The sequence below is a fragment of the Cynocephalus volans genome, chromosome 16 (assembly GCF_027409185.1).
Source record: "Cynocephalus volans isolate mCynVol1 chromosome 16, mCynVol1.pri, whole genome shotgun sequence".
NCBI lineage: Eukaryota > Metazoa > Chordata > Mammalia > Dermoptera > Cynocephalidae > Cynocephalus > Cynocephalus volans.
The window spans coordinates 18,861,877-18,880,528 of NC_084475.1; the positions used below are offsets into that span (position 1 = coordinate 18,861,877).

At 44.5% G+C, this 18,652-nt stretch overlaps 1 protein-coding gene across 1 annotated transcript in view; it reads right to left on the minus strand.

Moving 5' to 3' along the window:
* The window catches only part of DNAH17 (dynein axonemal heavy chain 17), a 127,458-nt gene that overhangs the window by 62,556 nt on the left and 46,250 nt on the right, over nt 1-18,652 (minus strand). Inside the window, exons 22-32 of the mRNA XM_063080212.1 lie at nt 18,016-18,132; nt 17,789-17,875; nt 16,273-16,425; nt 6,368-6,616; nt 5,398-5,520; nt 3,654-4,001; nt 3,460-3,551; nt 2,990-3,116; nt 2,045-2,197; nt 1,165-1,290; nt 878-985 (exon numbers count right to left, since the gene is read on the minus strand). Coding sequence (XP_062936282.1) covers nt 878-985; nt 1,165-1,290; nt 2,045-2,197; nt 2,990-3,116; nt 3,460-3,551; nt 3,654-4,001; nt 5,398-5,520; nt 6,368-6,616; nt 16,273-16,425; nt 17,789-17,875; nt 18,016-18,132 — 1,683 coding nt within the window. The remainder of the gene's footprint in view (nt 1-877; nt 986-1,164; nt 1,291-2,044; nt 2,198-2,989; nt 3,117-3,459; nt 3,552-3,653; nt 4,002-5,397; nt 5,521-6,367; nt 6,617-16,272; nt 16,426-17,788; nt 17,876-18,015; nt 18,133-18,652) is intronic.

The window sequence follows — 18,652 nt, forward strand, 5'->3', positions numbered from 1 at the left end:
CGAAAAACAGGAAAAAGTTCCCATATCCCCCAATTGGGGGTGGGGTTAGCCATAGTAACAGCCCCAGGATGGCATATCATGGAGCCTCTAACGACGACACAGTAGAAGAAAATTCAATGCCACAGGAAGAGAGTGCACATGAAGTAAAAAGAGCTGATTTTAAAAGGTACAGAGAGTTTGTATATTTTTACATACAGATCAGTTACAAGGGTACTTCAATTTTTTCCACCACCTTAAAAAGAAACTTTTTTTGGCAGCTAGCAGGTAAGGGGACCCGGACCCTTGACCTTGATGTTAGTGGCACCGTGCTCTCATCAAGTCAGCTAACTGGCCAGCACGTCCAGCAACCTTTTAAAGTACCCACACGTAGGCACACAAAAGATTAGAAGGGGCTGGAGGGCTAGAGCATGGTGGTAACATGAGGGTCAAGGGTTTGGAGGATCCTCTTACCTGCAGTTGAATGCTAGGCCCACCTCTACGGTCCACCAAAAACAATTCTTTAATTAAATAAGTAAATAAAAAGATAAGAAGGCTACATAAGAAAATGTTGACAATGGTTAAATCTGAGTGGTGAGGTTATGGGTAACTTTTCCTTCTTTTATTTTAAAAATGATCTTTAGTTTCTAAATTTCTAACCAAGAATCTTTAAAAGAAAAAAAAGAAAAGACCTGTGGTAGGATTTAATGATTTCCAGCCACGAGATTAAAGTTCTGTATTTCTGAAGATGTTACTCTTGGATAGGGCCACCCAGGGCTGCCAAAATTTAATGGCTTTTGGCCTACAGAAATCACGATTTCACAAGGTTTCAACCTCAGAGAGGAAGATGGTCCTGGTGATTGCTTGTCAGTGTTGCAGATGGACCCTTGGGACCACACACCTGTTTTTTGTTGTAATCTTTGATGGCGTTTTCATATCCTTCCTCCAGCCTCGCGAACGCCAGGCCCACCTCGGTGGTCCACCAGATCTGAGTGCAGGTCAGCGCAATCTGAAAACAGACCCCCCCCCCAGCAATTAATACCACTAATAAAAAAAAGTTCATCCTGATAAGTTAAACTGTTTTCCCATGGACCATGGTGAATGAAAGGACCATATGAACACCGCCCCTCACCCCCTGCACATCAGAGCCGTAGGTCACCAACCCACCCATCCACGCAGGCCTCCCACCTGGGCGGGGTAATCAAAGATCCACTGCTCCCTCGGCTTTTCCTCATAGGTCACCACGGCTTCTGGAATTTCATGTCGGAGGGTGGCGCACATTCGGTCCAACAGTCGATTCAGCCAGACTTCCACCTGGGGACAGGAGGGATGTTGGCCACACAGGGCCATGAGCGCATCTAGTTCCAATGCTTGCTTTGTTGTCAAGAAAAAAAGTCTACTATTTGCCATCATCATCGTCCCGGACGTAGAAATTTCAAGGTTTTTATGGAGCAGTAAAAACAACCCACTTTAAAAAATGTGGTTGGGAAGCCCTTGCTGTGCCCAGGCAAAACTTGCTCTATGAAGCATTCAGGTGCACACACTCTACTTCTAAGCAAGAGAAGGGAGGGGATCCAGAGAAAAGTCTAAAAGAGAAGGTGAACTAAGCCTGCACTCCTGAGTCGTTGCTGATGTCCTGACATGTGGCATCTGGGTCCCCTCGTGTGCCCGGCAGGTTCGGACCAGCGGTGCCTCCACCAGCTCATCCGGTGACAGCTGGACAGTGAAGCCCCCAGACAGGACTACGCTATCAACAAGTGTTTGTATATTAAAATACAAACCCTCCACTAACCGCTACCAGGAGAGAGAAAAAAAGAAACCTCAAAAAAGATAATGGGGTAGATTTTTCTTTTTAGCTGTAAATGTGAGGGGTAAGTTCCAGAAGCAAATCTGAACAAACTCGGATTAATGGATCTTTGTTTCCACCCCCGCCCGACTCCATCCACGTGGAGCCGACCAGTCCCGTGCTGCAAGTTCACCGTTTGGAGGCCCAGGTCTAAGGGCGTATGGCCCCTCCACATGCTGCACTGTCACCTGGTTCATGGGTGACATGCCCTCACTCACTCACCTGCCCTGAGAGGTCACACTCTTTATCAAAGTCCACGTACTCGTCCTCCTTGCTGTACATTCCCAGGCCAAACTTGAGAGGCTTTCCACTGGCGTCGAGTTGGAACTTCACTTTACACAGGCTGTCGAAGAGTTTGGACAGGTGGCGGCTCACCTGGGCGGAGGTGTGGGGGACAGGAGTTAGGCAACTGAGGGATGCATGTGACTCCGATTTTCCTCGGGCAGTTTTAAGCATTTTTCCTTCCTTTTCTCTTTTGTGGAATATGCTCCCCAGCTTTGATCAGTGTTAACTAACCATGGCTTAGCCAGCAAAAGGAACTGGCGAAAACCACTCAGGCCAGACACAGAAGCCAGGCCAGGAGTCCCCGCACTTCAGTGGCAAATGTCTAACGATTGCTCTTCCTTGAGAAGGCTCTGTCCCAGGTCCCATTCATACACTCAGACCCTCCATTGTGGGCCAGCCTTGCTCATCTCTTCTCATGTATCCACGACTTATGGTTAAGATAAAATATAACCCTTTTCCCTCCACCCGGTTAGCTCGCTCTTCTCGCTTTCAGAAGAGCCTTTTCTTCCTGGCTCCTGGGGCCCCCTAATTCATTAGGACGATACAGAGGATGACCCAGTGAGTACATGTCTCTCAGGAACAGCATCTCGCTAAGCTCCTGGCATCTAATGCATCTCCCAGATGAGGAAAATGAGGCACAGAGAGGTGAATTAATTTGCCCAAAGCTACACCAAGTGCAGAGTGGGGTCTGATGTGAGTCCTGCCATCTTTCTGTCATGGCTGGGCAGTTTTTGACAGGTGGACCTCATGGAGATAGTACAGGGACACCCAAAGGCACGCATCCTCCATCCCAGGGCTGCCCAGAGGAGGGGCCTGCCTGGAGTCTTTGAGTTGAGGACACGATGGTTGGCTCATCCTTCAGAATGCCAGGGGCCCGCCTACCTCCACCGGGTCATTTCCATTGGAGAGGATGTCCAGCAGATCGGCTGAGGACACAAAGTAGAACCTTGGGAAAGCCAGTCTCTTTGTCTCTAGATACTCTGCCAAAGCTTTCTCGCACATGGCCAAGCTAGGAGGAGGGAGGGAAAAGTGGCCGGCCGGTCCTACCCTACGGAGGGTGTGATCCAGCCCGTCCCAGCGGCGCACTGCACGGACAGTCCTGCAGGCGTCCAGTCCTTGTTCATAGACCCAGTTTAATCAGAATTTCCACCCGGATGCTCTCATTTCTTTGCCAGCCCCTGACCTTGTGGGCTTTCCTGGGTAGGAGGGAGTATTGTTTAATCTCTGTGGTCACGGCTTCCCCTGGGGTCAGGGGAAGGGAACGTATTAACCCATGACCCGTGGTTTTGCACCGTCCTGACCAGTAGGTCCCAGAGGACTCCCCCCTGGTCTGGATGGGCACGGGGACTCACCTCTTCTTCAGAGCCTCGAGTTTATCATAGAGACCCGGTTTGTTGGTGGCTTCCACCACGTTGGGTGTTTTCACCGCCTCTTCCATCAAGGCCTGGGAAGAGATGGGGATCAGGATCACCGAGGCATCAGGAGCCCCATGTCGTCCAGTGTAGCCACGTCTGAAAGTGCCCAGGGGTGAGCAGGCTGTCCTCACCTTGAATTCCTGGTTGATGGAGTCAAAGCGCTTGGAGTCCTCCGGGAGCTGGGCTCGGATGTCTTCAGAACCAATGAAGATGCTCTCCAGGTGGCTCCAGGTTCTTTGGACCTCAAACCAGATGGAGATGACCGAGTCTGCCATGGACAGCTTCTGCTGCCAGCTTGTCACCTCCTTCAGGAAGTGGGACAGGTACTTGGACATCATCAGGTTCTGCAGCTGCACCTGGTTGTCCTCCAGCGTCTCTACCAGCACCTCGTCTGACTTGAGCATCATGGTGCCCGTGCGTGGGTGCAGCTCGTGCTCAAACTCCATCGTGGTCCAGGTGCTATCCAGGGTTTTCAGCACCTTTCAGGGAAACACAGAAATGAGGTCACTGAGCGTGTGGGTTGCGGAGCTGAGAAAGGACCCAGAGTTCCTAGAATACGGAATGAAGCCCTGTTTTAAGAAAACCAAAATATTTACACCAACATTATTCATAGTAGCCAAAAGGTGGGAACAACCCAGATGTCCATCCACTAAAGAATGGATACACACAGTGTGGTCTGTCCGTGCAATGGAGTGTTACTCAGCCATGAAAAGGCATGAAGCACCGATATGCGCTACAATTGCAGATGAAACTTGAAAACATTAGGCAAGACACAAAATGCCACATATTTCATGTGAAGGAGTTAAGTGTACGCCACCTCAATATATGCCTCCCTGGCACGTTGATGGTTTTGAGTTAAAGGCACTTGAAAAATAGCAGGTGCAAGAAGATCACGCTGCCCTTCCTTCTGCTTCTTTCTTTCTTTTCTCTTTTTGGCAGCTGGCCAGTACAGGGATCTGAACCCTTGACCTTGGTGTTACCAGCACCAGTCTCTACCGAGTGAGCTAAATTGCCAGGCCTGCTTTTCTTTCTTGATCTGTCTTTTGTCAATTTAATTCTCAGGCCCAGCAGAAGAAAACCCTAAAAGGGTAGAGGTAAATGTTTGCCTCCCCTACATGATTCTATTCAAATCTGTAGATACAGAAAGTGAATTAGTGGATGCTTAGAGCTGGGGAGGAGGATGTGAGTGGATGGGGGATAGGTTTTTTTTGGGGGGGGGTGATGAAAATGTTCTAAAATTGGCTAATTCTAATACATGATGATGGCATGTGTCTGTGAATATGCTAAAAGCCATTGAATTGTACACTTTAAACAGCTGGATTGTACGGTATGTGAATTACAGCTCAATAAAGCTGTAAAAAAAAAAAAACACAACCTCAAAATGTGACAATTGAAACTCACAAAACAGTTGGGCTGAGGAGAGACATTTGAATTGCACATGAGCCTTCCAGAGTTCTCCTGTGCACTGGAGGTGCCCAGAGCTCGTGGCTCATTAGTAACACCAGGTATCAGCTGGGGGCCAGCCCCTCCCTCCCATACCCCCCTTCAGCTCTCCAATGTCAGCGAAAGAGACTGGACCCCAAAATGAGGAAGCTTGATGTAAAGGAGATGAGAGTTCAGGTTATTTTAAAACATAGACATGAGTGCATGCAGGGAGATAGAGCTATAGCCAGGAATTGGATTTTTTAAAAAATAATAAATTCTAGAAGTACTTTACAAGATTTCTGCCACAGGTTGGATAAAAGAAGGCCCACTAGACTGTCTTTTAGTGTTCAATGGCCTTTGGAGCCCACGTGGAATGACAGGTGCTGTGAGCTGGGGGACAGTTGCAGGGTCAGCCCACGCACAGCAAACTCCACTGCCGACTGAGGCTACCTTCTCCATCCCAGACTCTTTCACGGCCTTGTCCACAATATTGCGGACCTCGTCCTCATAATTGTGGAGGTTCAGCTGGAGCAAATCTGCCAGGGTGGTCTCCTCTGACATCACAAATTTCACCTAGGAAAAAAGAAATAGGCACATTCCATGTAAGGCGTACTCCACTGGCTGGAGGGCATCGTTCTTCCCGGAGAGGCAGGGCCAGCAGCGAGTGACCTCCGGCTGCTGGAGGGAGCAGGCGGGAGCTTTGCTGTGCCATCGACCGGCTCCTCTGCCTCTCACCTTGCCTTCCTTCTCTGTAAGGCTGTGTAATAGCAGACCCTACCCAAAGTGGGGGTGGAAAATGTCCCCCCAGAATTCATGGCCTCCTGGACCTCAGAATGTGTCCTTGTTTGGAAATAGAGTCTTTGCAGATGTTAAGCATTTTGAGATGCATTCATCCTGGATTTTCCAGGTGGGACCTAAGTTCAATGACAGGTGTTTTTATAAGAGAAAGGAGAGGATGATTTGAAATACAGAAGAAGGCTGTGCAAACACAGAGGCAGGGACTGGAGGGATGTGGCCACAAGCCTAGGAAAACCTGGAGCCACAAGGGGCTGGAACAGGCAGGAAGCCTTCAGAGGGAGTGTTGCCCTGACGACGCTTTGATCTCTGACTTCTGCCCTCCAGAACGGTGAGATAATATAATTCTATTGTTTTAAGCTGTCCAGTTTGTAGTATTTTGTTACGGCAGCTCCAGGAAATTAACCCACCATCACTAATTAACTTAGAATCTCAAGATGATGACAGTCAAGCATGAGGCCCCTCTGAGCTTAGATCCTGGTGTCACTCATGCACACAGCCAGCCCTGCTCACATCCGGGTTTATCAGCACCGGGCCCTGAGCACCTTGGCTAAGTGGCTCGGGCCAGCCCATCCTACATAAGGGCCAGTGAGGGCAGGACCCTCCACCCCAGAGCCAGCTGTACCTGGGTGGCCTGCATGAGCTGCTGCCAGTGGCGGTCCCGGATGGCTGGATTCTGCAGCTCGCTCACGGCGCGCAGGGACGTGATCATGTTTTTCACAGTGTTGTCGAGCCCCACAAAAGCATCCCAGGTCTTCATCTCCTTATCCAAAGACCTCACGTCTTTGGCAAACTTCTTACAATCTATGTCCATCTGCTCAACATTGATGTCTTTCCACTTGGTGGTCTTCCAGTCGTCGATGCTGGTGTTTACCTGACATGGAAACATCCCATTCCACCTTCCACTCTGGGCAGGGAGGGTTCAGGAAGACAACTCTATCTCACTGCGCTTGCTCTTAGGGAGCAAAATCCAGCGAGGAATAATTGGAACTAACAGCAGAGTTCAGTAAAGTGGTTGGATAGAAGAAAAAAATCAACAGCGTATCAAAAACAGGTACAATTTAAAAGTTAGCTGTTAAAAGATAATTTGGCAAAAACCTGTTGCTGGGGAGTTGCTGTTGTTCACCAGGATCCAATTCTCTCTTACTTCTTGGTGTGACCACATAACTTGCTGTGGCCAGGAAATGTGAGTGATGCCTGACACTTCTGTCAAGAAGCATTTAATTGCCAATACTTGGCTCTTTGCCTGCCTTGGCAATCAGGGAAGTGTATTGTTGATATACAGCCTGGAATGTTGCGATGACCGACCCTTGGCAGACAGCTGCCCGAGGAACAGCTGCTTGGAACAAGAGTGTTCCTGGGACTTTGCATGGATGAGAAATAAATACACTTTTGTTGTCAATACACAGAGGTTTGTAGAACTGTTTGTTACTGCACAGGAGCCTAGCTTAGACTGACTGATGAAAATACGATAGAGGAAACTTCATTCACAATAATATGAAACAAAACACAGAAACAAGCTGGGGATAATCCTACCGAGAGTGAAAAGACGATGTAGTCTGCATTCTTAAATTTGGGGTGGGTTGAAAATGTCTGTGAAGCTGGAAACTGCTAGTTGTTGATGGAATCAGAGACTATTGACACAGGTGCTTGAAGCGGAAAGGCCTAGGCTTGCCCAGCGTCTGTGTTCAGTCAAGACAAAACTGGGAATGTCTATAACATGTTTACCTTGAAGATACTAAGACTCAAAATCTTAATTTACATAGGAATCAGTGGCCCTTTCTGTCAGGTTCAAGCTATTCTGTATCCTGTTATCATAAAATGTCCTGGCTGGTTTGTTTTGGAGAATTTTTCTTGAACTTTCCTGACGTAAATGCTTATCACCATCTCCTGGGAAATGGAATCCTTATTTTCTAGGCTGTGCAAACAGTTTTATTATGGGAAAGCACAGTATCCTCTTCTCTCTGACTGCACCAACTATGTCCTGTAATGCCACTCATATAAAACAGCCTTGAAGTCAGTCAATTGTGAAAAAGCACCAAGAGGCTTCCATGTGCACCCTGCCTCTAGGCTTGGTGGTAATAAACCTGTGACTCCAAATCCAAAGATTTTTTTTTTCTCCTATTTAAGAAATACGTAGACTCAGTATAATCAGAATGAAGACCTTTACAATATTTTACTATGATGTATTTAAAAAATAATAAGATAAATGAAGAGACAGAGCATACTTTTGCATAAGAACACTAAATACTGCCAAGAGGTTAATGACCTCCAAATGAGTTCATAGAGTTGATTCAATTCCATTTAAAGCCATAATAGCTTTCTTTTGGAGTGGAGGAAGATTTGACAAATGATTTTAAAGTTCATTCAAAGCAATAAGAGCGGAGGAGAGATTAAATATTTTTGAAAACAGATGAGCAAAGAGGGGAGAGAGTGGCAGATACCAACACATGCACACACACATAGAAGAAACCCTTAGGAGGAAAAGCCTTGGGCTTGGAGCCCACCTCTCTTTACCTGCTAAGTCTTGGCCCACCTTTACCTTTCCGCCACCCACAGGCCACAGAGCAGCACAGTGGGGACCCAGTCCGTACCTGGTCTCAGTCAGTGAGTTCCCAGGCTCCTGAATCAGCTCTTCTTCTGCCTAAATATTCCCCCTCCACCAAGACAGACCATGTCCTGATCTATAAAATAAACCTCAATAAATTTAAAATAGTTGAAGTCCTATAGAGTGTGTTCTCTGACCATATGGAATCAAACTAGAAATCAATAAAAGAAAGGAAACAGGAAAATCTTTATACATTTGGAAATTAAAACACACTTCTAAATAATCCATGGGTCAAAGAGCAAGCCTCAAAATAAATAAAAAACACACAGAACTGAATGTCAAAATATCAAAATAAGGGCCGACCCCGTGGCGCACTCAGGAGAGTGTGGTGCTGGGAGTGCGGCGATGCTCCCACCGCGGGTTCGGATCCTATATAGAAATGGCCGGTGCACTCACTGACTGAGTGCCAGTCATGAAAAAGACAAAAAAAAAAAATCAAAATCAAAATCAAAATAATATCAAAATAGGTGGGACACAGCAAAAGCAGTGAGGGAAATTTTGTAGCACGAAATGCTCACATTAGAAAAGAGGCGAGATATCAATGATCTGTGTTCCTATCTCAACAAACTAGAAAAAGAACAAAATAAACCCAAAACAAATTGGAAGGAACAAAATAATATCAGAAACCAATGAAACTGACAATAGAGAAACAATGCAAAAAACACAACTAAACAAAAAGCTGGTTCTTTGAAAAATGAATAAACTTTATTAACCTCTATTGCAACTGTCAAAGATAAAAAGAGAGAAGACATACATCACCAAAATATCAGGTACGAAGTGGGAGACACCACTACAGTTTGCAGCCATTTAAAGGATGATGTGGGAGCAGCATGAACAACTTCATGCTTGTAAATTAAACAATTCCTGAAAAGCCACAGCCTACCAAAATACACTACCAAAATTTTCACAAAATTGAAACAGGTAACTGGAACAGCCCTATAGCCAGTAAAGACATTTAATTTGTAACTAAAAATCTCTCCCCCGCCCCTGCCCCCCTCAGAAAAATCTCTAGGCCCAGGTGGTTTCACTAAAAATTTTACCAAACATTTTTCTAAAAATTAACACCAATTTTACACAATCTCTTCAAGAAAATAAAAGAGAAGGGAACACTTTTCAACCCACGAGTTCAGTACTACCTGGGTACCAAAAGCAGACAAAGACATCACAAGGAAACAAAACTAGGGGCCAGTATCTCTCATGAACTTAGATGCAAAAATTCCCGACAAAATATTAGTAAACTGAATCCAGCAATCTATAGGAAGAATTAGAACTTCGACCTCTGGCTGCCTTTCCTGTGTTGTGGTTATTGAGCTGTACCTGTACTATAGTTCTGCAAGAGAAGGCCCCTAAAGTGGAAGAGAGCGTTACTGCTTACTTAATGGCCAACTCAAGGGTTCCTCAAAACCACCCTGAAGTTCGATGATTCACTAGAAGGACTCACTGAACTCAGAAAAGCTTTTATCGGCGGCAGCGGCACCAGCAGCAACAGCAGCAGCGGTACCGCCTCCTCACCCGGTGGCAGCAGCGGCGACCCCTCCTCACCCGAACATCAGGGCCCTCCAGACCCAGGCGCCCCAACATATCGAGCTGAGCAGGAGCCGACGGGCGGCGGCCGCACTCGGACCGGGGACTCCACCCGCTGCCCCCGATTCTCCTCTGAGTCTGCCTGCTGTGTTCATCAGACTGCCCAGTGGAACAGAAGATACTCTGCTCATTTCATCTGATCTGTGGACTGTGAAACCCCCTGCCACAATGAATAAACATCAAAGAAAAGATACCAGAAATATGAAAAATCAAGAAAGTACACCACCAAAAGATAATAAATCTCAAGCTCAAGAAGCCCTTGAAATGACTGACAAGGAATTTCGAGTGATAATTCTAAGGAAACTGAATGAGATATAGGAAAACTCAGCTAGACATCATGATGAAATGAGGAAAAGTACACAGGACCTGAAAGAAGAAATGTACAAGGAAATCAATGCCCTGAAAAAAAATGTAGCAGAACTTGCCGAACTGAAGAAGTTATTCAGCAAAATAAAAAACACAACAGAGAGTTTAACCAGCAAGCTTGTGGAAGTTGAAGAGAGAACCTCTGAACTTGAAGATGGGCTGTTTGAAATAACACAAGCAGACAAAAAAAAAAAAAAAAAAAAAAGAAAAGAAAAGAAAAAAGAATCAAAGGCATTGAAGAAAATCTGAGAGAGATATCAGACAACCTTAAGCGCTCAAATATCCGAGTCATGGGTATTCCAGAAGGGGAGGAAAAAGGAGATTGCATTGAAAACATATTCAACAAAATAGTGGCAGAAAACTTCCCAGGTATAGGAAAAATCACAGATCTTCAGATCCAGGAAGCTCAATGATCTCCAAACGTATTCAACCCAAAAAGGTCTTCTCCAAGACATGTTATAGTCAAATTGGCAAAACTCAAAGACAAAGAGAGAATCTTAAAAGCTGCAAGAGAGAAGCATCAAATCACCTATAAGGGAGCCCCAATCAGGCTAACATCAGACTTTTCATCACAAACCCTAAAAGCCAGAAAGGAACGGGATGATATATTCAAAATACTAAAAATAAGAGATTTTCAGCCAAGAATACTCTACCCTGCAAGGCTATCCTTCCGAAACGAAGGGCAAATAGTATATTTCTCAGACAAACAAAAACCATGGGAGTTCACTACCACACGACCACCCTTACAAGAAATTCTCAGGGGAGTACTGGGTTTGGTTCCTGAAAAATAACTACCACTGCCATAAAAACCCAAGAAAAATCTAAACCCACTAGTATAATAAAAATGGCATTCATGAAGAGAAAACAAACAAACAAAAAGGCTATCTACAACCCAAGGAACCAACAAACACAGAAACCAAACAGTAAATCAGAAAGCAAGGAACAAAAGACACCTAAGACAACCAGACAACAATCAATACAATGCTAGGAATAAATCAACACTTTTCAATAACAACTCTTAATGTAAAAGGCTTAAATTCCCCAATCAAAAGACACAGACTGGCTGACTGGATCAAAAAGGAGGACCCAACTATATGCTGCCTTCAAGAGACCCACCTCACCCATAAAGACTCACATAGACTAAGAGTGAAAGGATGGAAAAAGACTTACCATGCAAACAGAAAAGAAAAACGAGCTGGAGTAGCTATTCTTATATCTGACAAAGTAGACTTTAAACTAAAAACCATAAAAAGAGACAAAGAGGGACACTACATAATGATAAAAGGACTGATCCATCAAGAAGATATAACAATCATAAATATATACGCACCCAATGTTGGAGTAGCCAGATTTATAAAACAAACTCTATTAGACCTAAAGAAGGAAATAGACACTAATACTATAATAGCAGGGGACCTGAACACCCCACTGTCAATATTGGACACATCATCTAGGCAAAGAATCAGCAGAGAAACACAAGATCTAAACAATACTCTAGACCAATAGGACTTGGCAGATATCTACAGAACATTCCATCCAACAACCTCCGAATATTCATTCTTCTCATCAGCACATGGATCATTCTCCAGGATAGATCACATATTAGGTCACAAATCAAGTCTCAACAAATTTAAAAAAATTGGAATTATCCCATGTATTTTCTCAGACCATAATGGATTAAAACTAGAAATCAATAACAAACAAAATTCTGGAAACTATACAAACACATGGAAATTAAACAGTATTCTACTTAATGACATATGGGTCCAAGAAGAAATCAAGCAGGAAATCAAAAAATTTATTGAAACTAATGAAAACAATGATACATCATACCAAAACCTGTGGGATACTGCAAAAGCAGTACTGAGGGGAAAATTTATTGCATTAAACGCTCACTTCAGAAGAATGGAAAGATGGCAAGTGAACAACCTAACACTTCACCTTAAAGATCTAGAAAAACAAGAACAATCCAAACCTAAAATTAGCAGAAGGAAAGAAATCATTAAGATCAGAGCAGAACTTAATGAAATTGAAACCCAAAAAACAATACAAAAGATCAATGAATCAAAAAGTCAGTTTTTTGAAAAGATAAATAAAATTGACAAACCATTAGCATGGCTAACAAAAAAAGAAGAGAGAAGATTCAAATAACAAAAAATAGAAATGAAAAAGGTGATATTACAACTGATTCATCTGAAATACAAGGAATCATTCGAGACTACTATAAACAACTATACGCCAACAAGTTTGAAAATCTGGAGGAAATGGATAAATTTCTGGACACACACAAGCTCCCAAAACTGAGCCATGAAGATGTAGAAAATCTGAACAGACCAATAACAATAAAGGAGATTGAAGCTGTTATCAGAAAGCTCCCAACAAAGAAAAGCCCAGGACCAGATGGAGTCACAGCAGAATTTTACCAAACATTCAAAGAGGAATTGACACCGATTCTTTACAACCTATTCCAAAAGATTGAAACAGACGCAAATCTCCCAAACTCATTCTATGAAGCAAACATCATCCTGATACCAAAACCAGGTAAAGATATAACCAAAAAAGAAAACTACAGGTCGATATCCTTGATGAATATAGATGCAAAAATCCTCACTAAAATACTAGCAAACAGAATACAGCAACACATACGTAAAATTATTCACCACGATCAAGTGGGATTCATCCCAGGGATGCAGGGTTGGTTCAACATACGCAAATCAATAAATGTGATACACCATATTAATAAAATCAAACACAAGGACCATATGATCATCTCTATAGATGCTGAAAAAGCATTCGATAAAATTCAACACTCATTCATGACAAACACCCTCTATAAGTTAGGTATAGACGGAAAGTATCTCAACATAATTAAAGCCATATATGATAAGCCCACTGCCAATATCATCCTGAATGGGGAAAAGCTGAAAGCTTTTCCTTTAAGAACAGGAACTAGACAAGGATGCCCACTCTCACCACTTCTATTCAACATAGTGTTGGAAGTACTAGCCAGAGCAATCAGAGAAGAGAAGGAAATAAAGGGCATCCAGATTGGAAAAGATGAAGTCAAACTGTCCCTGTTTGCAGATGACATGATCCTATGTATCGAACAGCCTAAAGCCTCTACAAAAAAACTCTTGGAGGTGATAAATGATTTAAGCACAGTAGCAGGATACAAAATCAACACACAAAAATCAGTAGCATTTCTTTTCTCCAATAGTGAACATGCAGAAGGAGAAATCAAGAAAGCCTGCCCATTTACAATAGCCACCAAAAAAATAAAATACTTAGGAATTGAGTTAACCAAGGATGTGAAAAATCTCTATCATGAGAACTACAAACCACTACTGAGAAATTAGACAGGATACAAGAAGATGAAAAGATATCCCATGCTCTTGGATTGGAAGAATCAACATAGTGAAAATGTACATACTACCCAAAGTGATATACAAATTTAATGCAATCCCCATCAAAATTCCAATGACATCTTTCTCAGAAATGGAAAGAACTATCTAGACATTTATATGGAATAACAAAAGACCACGCATAGCCAAAGCAATGCTGATCAAAAGAAATAAAGCTGGAGGCATAACACTACCTGACTTTAAACTATTCTACAAAGCTATAATAACCAAAACAGTATGGTACTGGCATAAAAACAGACACACCAATCAATGGAATAGAATAGAGAATCCAGAAATCAACCCACACACCTACAGCCATCTGATCTTTGACAAAGGCACCAAGCCTATACACTGGGGAAGAGACTGCCTCTTTAGCAAATGGTGCTGGGAGAACTGGATATCAATATGTAGGAGAATGAAACTAGACCCACACCTTTCACCATACACTAAAGTCAACTCAAAATGGATTAAAGAATTAAATATACACCCTGAAACAATAAAACTTCCTAAAGAAAACATAGGAGAGACACTTCAGGAAATAGGACTGGACACAGACTTCATGAATATGACCCCAAAAGCACGGACAACCAAAGGTAAAATAAGCAAATGGGATTATATCAAACTAAAGAGCTTCTGCACAGCAAAAGAAACAATTAACAGAGTTAAAAGACAACCAACAGAGTGGGAGAAAATATTTGCAAAATATATATCTAACAAAGGATTAATATCCAGAATATACAAGGAACTCAAACAACTGTACAAGAAAAAAACAAGCAACCCAATTAAAAAATGGGCAAAAGAGCTAAGTAGGCATTTCTCTAAGGAAGATATACAAATGGCCAACAGACATATGAAAAAATGCTCAACATCACTCAGCATCTGGGAAATTCAAATCAAAACTACACTGAGATACCATCTCACCCCAGTTAGGATGGCTAAAATCCAAAAGACTCTGAACGATAAATGCTGGCGAGGTTGTGGAGAAAAAGGAACTCTCATACATTATTGGTGGGACTGCAAAATGGTGCAGCCTCTATGGAAAATGGTATGGAGGTTCCTCAAACAATTGCAGATAGATCTGCCATATGACCCAGCTATCCCACTGCTGGGAATATACCCAGAGGAATGGAAATCATCAAGTTGAAGGTATACCTGTTCCCCAGTGTTCATTGCAGCACTCTTTACAATAGCCAAGAGTTAGAACCAGCCCAAATGTCCATCATCGGATAAGTGGATATGGAAAATGTGGTACATCTACACAATGGAATACTACTTAGCTATAAAAACGAATGAAATACTGCCATTTGCAACAACATGGATGGACCTTGAGAGAATTATATTAAGTGAATCAAGTCAGGCACAGAAAGAGAAATACCACATGTTCTCACTTATTGGTGGGAGCTAAAAATAAATAAATAAATTCACACACACGCACACACACAAAAAACCCGGGGCGGGGGGGGGGGGCGGGAAGAAAACATAACAACTACAATTACTTGAAGTTGGTACGACAAGCAAACAGAAAGGACATTGTTGGGTGGGAGGGGGGAGAGGGAGGAGGGAGGGAGGTTTTGGTAATGGGCCACAATAATCAACCACATTGTATATCGAAAAATAAAACTAAGAAAAAAAAAACAAATTAAAACCACATTGAGATACCACCTCACTCCAGTTAGACTGGGTATAATGAAAAAGATCGTTAATAACAAATGCTGGTGAGGGTGTAGACAGAAGGGAACGCTAAAAATAAATAAATAAATAAATAAAATATATAAGAAGAATTATACACCATGATCAAGTGGGGTTTATGGCCATGTTCAAAAATCAATGTAATCCACTCTATTAGCCTACAATCACATCCATTGACACAGAAAAGACAAAATCTAACACCCATTCATGATAAACAGTCTCAAAAAAAAAAAGAAAAGAAAAGAAAAAAGGAACAGGGAAGAACTTCTCCAGCTTAAAATTTTACAGCTAAAATCACTCCCTCTGAAAATGGGAATGACGCTACAGACTGCGAAAAATTATTTGCAGATCACATGTCTGGCCAAGGACTAGTTTCTAGAATATAGAAAGAACTCTCAAAACTCAACAGTAAAAAACAAAAAGAATCCAATTAGAAAATGGGCAAAAGACATGAACAGACAGTTTTCCGTCTGTGAGTCAGAACGTGGTCCTCATCAGACACCAGATCTGCCCTGGTCTGGGACTTCCCGGCCCCCAGAACTGTGAGGGAATAAATTCCTGCTGTGTATGAGCTACCCGGTTGATGGCATTTTGTTACAGCAACCCAAACAGATTAAGACAAGTGGTATTGTTTATTTAAAAATTCTTTAGAGAGGTGAGATGTGAAAGACAGTGAGAGAAAGGAGGAAAGGGGGGCGTAGAAGGTGAGACAACATTGCGGACAGAGAGAAAAGCAAGTGGGTGCTCTAGTAGAGGGTCCCATGCCAGGGTCCTCTGGGTGCCTCCGCCCAGGACCAGAAGTTGTCCCCACACCCAGGGTACCCCGAGCAGCCCTTCCTCCTGCTGATGCCGGGTGCCCCAAGCGCACTTGGCCATGCTCACCATGACGATCATGTCCCAGAGCTCCTTCAGCAGGCGCACCTCCCTGTGGCAGGCTTTGAGCTGCTTGTAGTCTGGGACCGTGACCTCAAACAGGCTCCCGGACTTGGACAGTGCTTCCATGATGCCCTCCATGGTGGCAATGCTCTTTTGTTGCTGGGGGTGGCAAGGGGGTCATCAGCGGGGTTGCCTGGCCCCAGAGGTGCCTCCACTTGGCTCCTGAGAAACCTTCTCGAGGCATCCCCAACCTGTCCTCCTGGCCTCTAGCCACCTTGGGGCAGGAGGCCAGCCTCCAGCTTAGAGGCTGGCCACTGCCCTTCCACCCCCAGTGACCCCTCCCTCTGGAGCACCACAGGAAGGTGCTTCATCGCCACGCACTTGGGCCTAGGGACTGACTTGAATGGACATTGTACAAATGCCTCCTGTCCTCCTGGGGTTTATTTCCTGACTTCCCAGCATTTCCCCAATTTTCATACTATGTTTTTTATCATATTAAAAATTACATAAGTATTAATTGATTGCTTTGAAAGTGAAAAAATCTAGATAAGCAATAGGTCATCCTTAATCCCATGACTAAGAGTCAACTGTTAGTAACATTTTGGTGTTGAATATATATATATATATGCACACACACATGTGCATCTGCACACATGCAAAGGTGGGCCCCTGCGGATGTGCACCCTGAGTTCTCACAGTCTTTCTCACGCACAGGTGTGCAGGGACCGGATGTGCTGCTATGACCTGGAGCTCCACAGCCTCACCTGGCTGGCCACAGGTACCCCCCTCACCCCAGCTCTCTCCAGAGAATCCAGCCTGGGGCCTGTGGATTGAGTGCTTGGGGATTCCCAGGAGAGAATGGTCCCATCTACATCATGGCTTGGGAAATGTGACATGAGAAAATGGCCATGAGGAAGGGGAAGATCGTGGCTTTCTAGAATGGTGGGCTTCGGAGCCAAGCAAGCAAAAGACCAGGCGCTTGCGGGAGGGGATGTGTGAGGTCACCCTAAGGACATCATGGGGTTCACGTGAGTGTTGCCATGTGAGAGAAAGGTACAGACTGGGCCTGGCTTCGCAGGTGCTGGGCACTATGGCACTGGTGGGGTCCCCACCATGTACCCCACATGCTCCTGCCCCAGAAGAATCCATGGGGCTGTGCTGGAGGTGTTGCCAGGTCTGGGGCAACTTGCACATTGGAGGCTGACCAGGGACTTGGACAGTGGGGACAGAGTGGGAACACATGTGAAACTTGGCTGCCTGTAGGATGTAGTGGGCTAGGGAGAGGAAGGAGTCTGGGATGGCAGCTGAATATAAAGCCCAGGTGCCAGGAAGCTGCTGAATGTGGACAGAGGTGGGGACATGGGGGGTGGAGCCAGGTGGAGGGATGGGGGGGTCTGTGAGGTTCGCAGAATGAGCAGATGGGGAGACCCTGTACCTGGGGAGATGCCCCGAGTTAGCACATTCACGTGCATGCACACACACGAATAAACATGCACGCACATATATGCACATATAAAAATACCTTATTCAGGGACTTGTAGGGGTCGGGGTCGCTGAAGGCAAACGGCGCCTCTTGTCTGAACTTCTCCCTGAATTCGTGCTGCTTGAGCTGCAAGGGAACAGTGGCAGAGCCATGGTTGGATCACGGGATGTCCCCGTCCACAGCCCGGATCATGTGGTGGGTGCTGCAGCCCCCACGCTGCACCCCCAGTGAGACCCTCCCTGTCCTGCCCTATGTGGGGTGCACACCTCGAATTGCTGGCACTTCCGCCGCAGGATGTTGACCTCGTTGGCCTGGAGGGGAGCCGCGTTCTGCTTCACCTGCATGGCCAGCTTCTTGGTGTTCGTCCATTGCTCCGGCAGCTCCTGAAGGAGGCAAAGGTCGGGGAGGTCTCCTTTTCCTTTTCTTTTTAAAACTTTCTATTGTGAAATCATTACAGACTCATGGGAAGCTGCAAAAATAGTGTAGAGTGTCCTGCTTACCCTCCACCCAGTGTCCCACCACGGCGAGCCAGGATGTTGATGTCATTCTGTTATCCAGACGCCAGCGCTTACCTGCTTTTCATCATGAGTCCATTTGTGCATGTGAGTGTGCATGTGCGTGGTCCTATGCACCTTTATCCCCCATACAGATTTGTGCAACCACCGCCACAATCAAGACACAGAGCCATCCATCGCCATAAAGGAATTCCCTCTATCCCACCCGCAAACACTAACCTGTGCTCCACTGCTACAATTTTGTGATTTCCAGTACGGCTTTATCAATCAGGTGAGTTTTTGTACTTTTCCAAGTCCTCCACAGGAGGTCAAATATTGTACTTATAATCATAAAATATTTTAAAGGAAAAAAACCCCAGCCTACGACCTCTTTGCTGACAAATGGAGG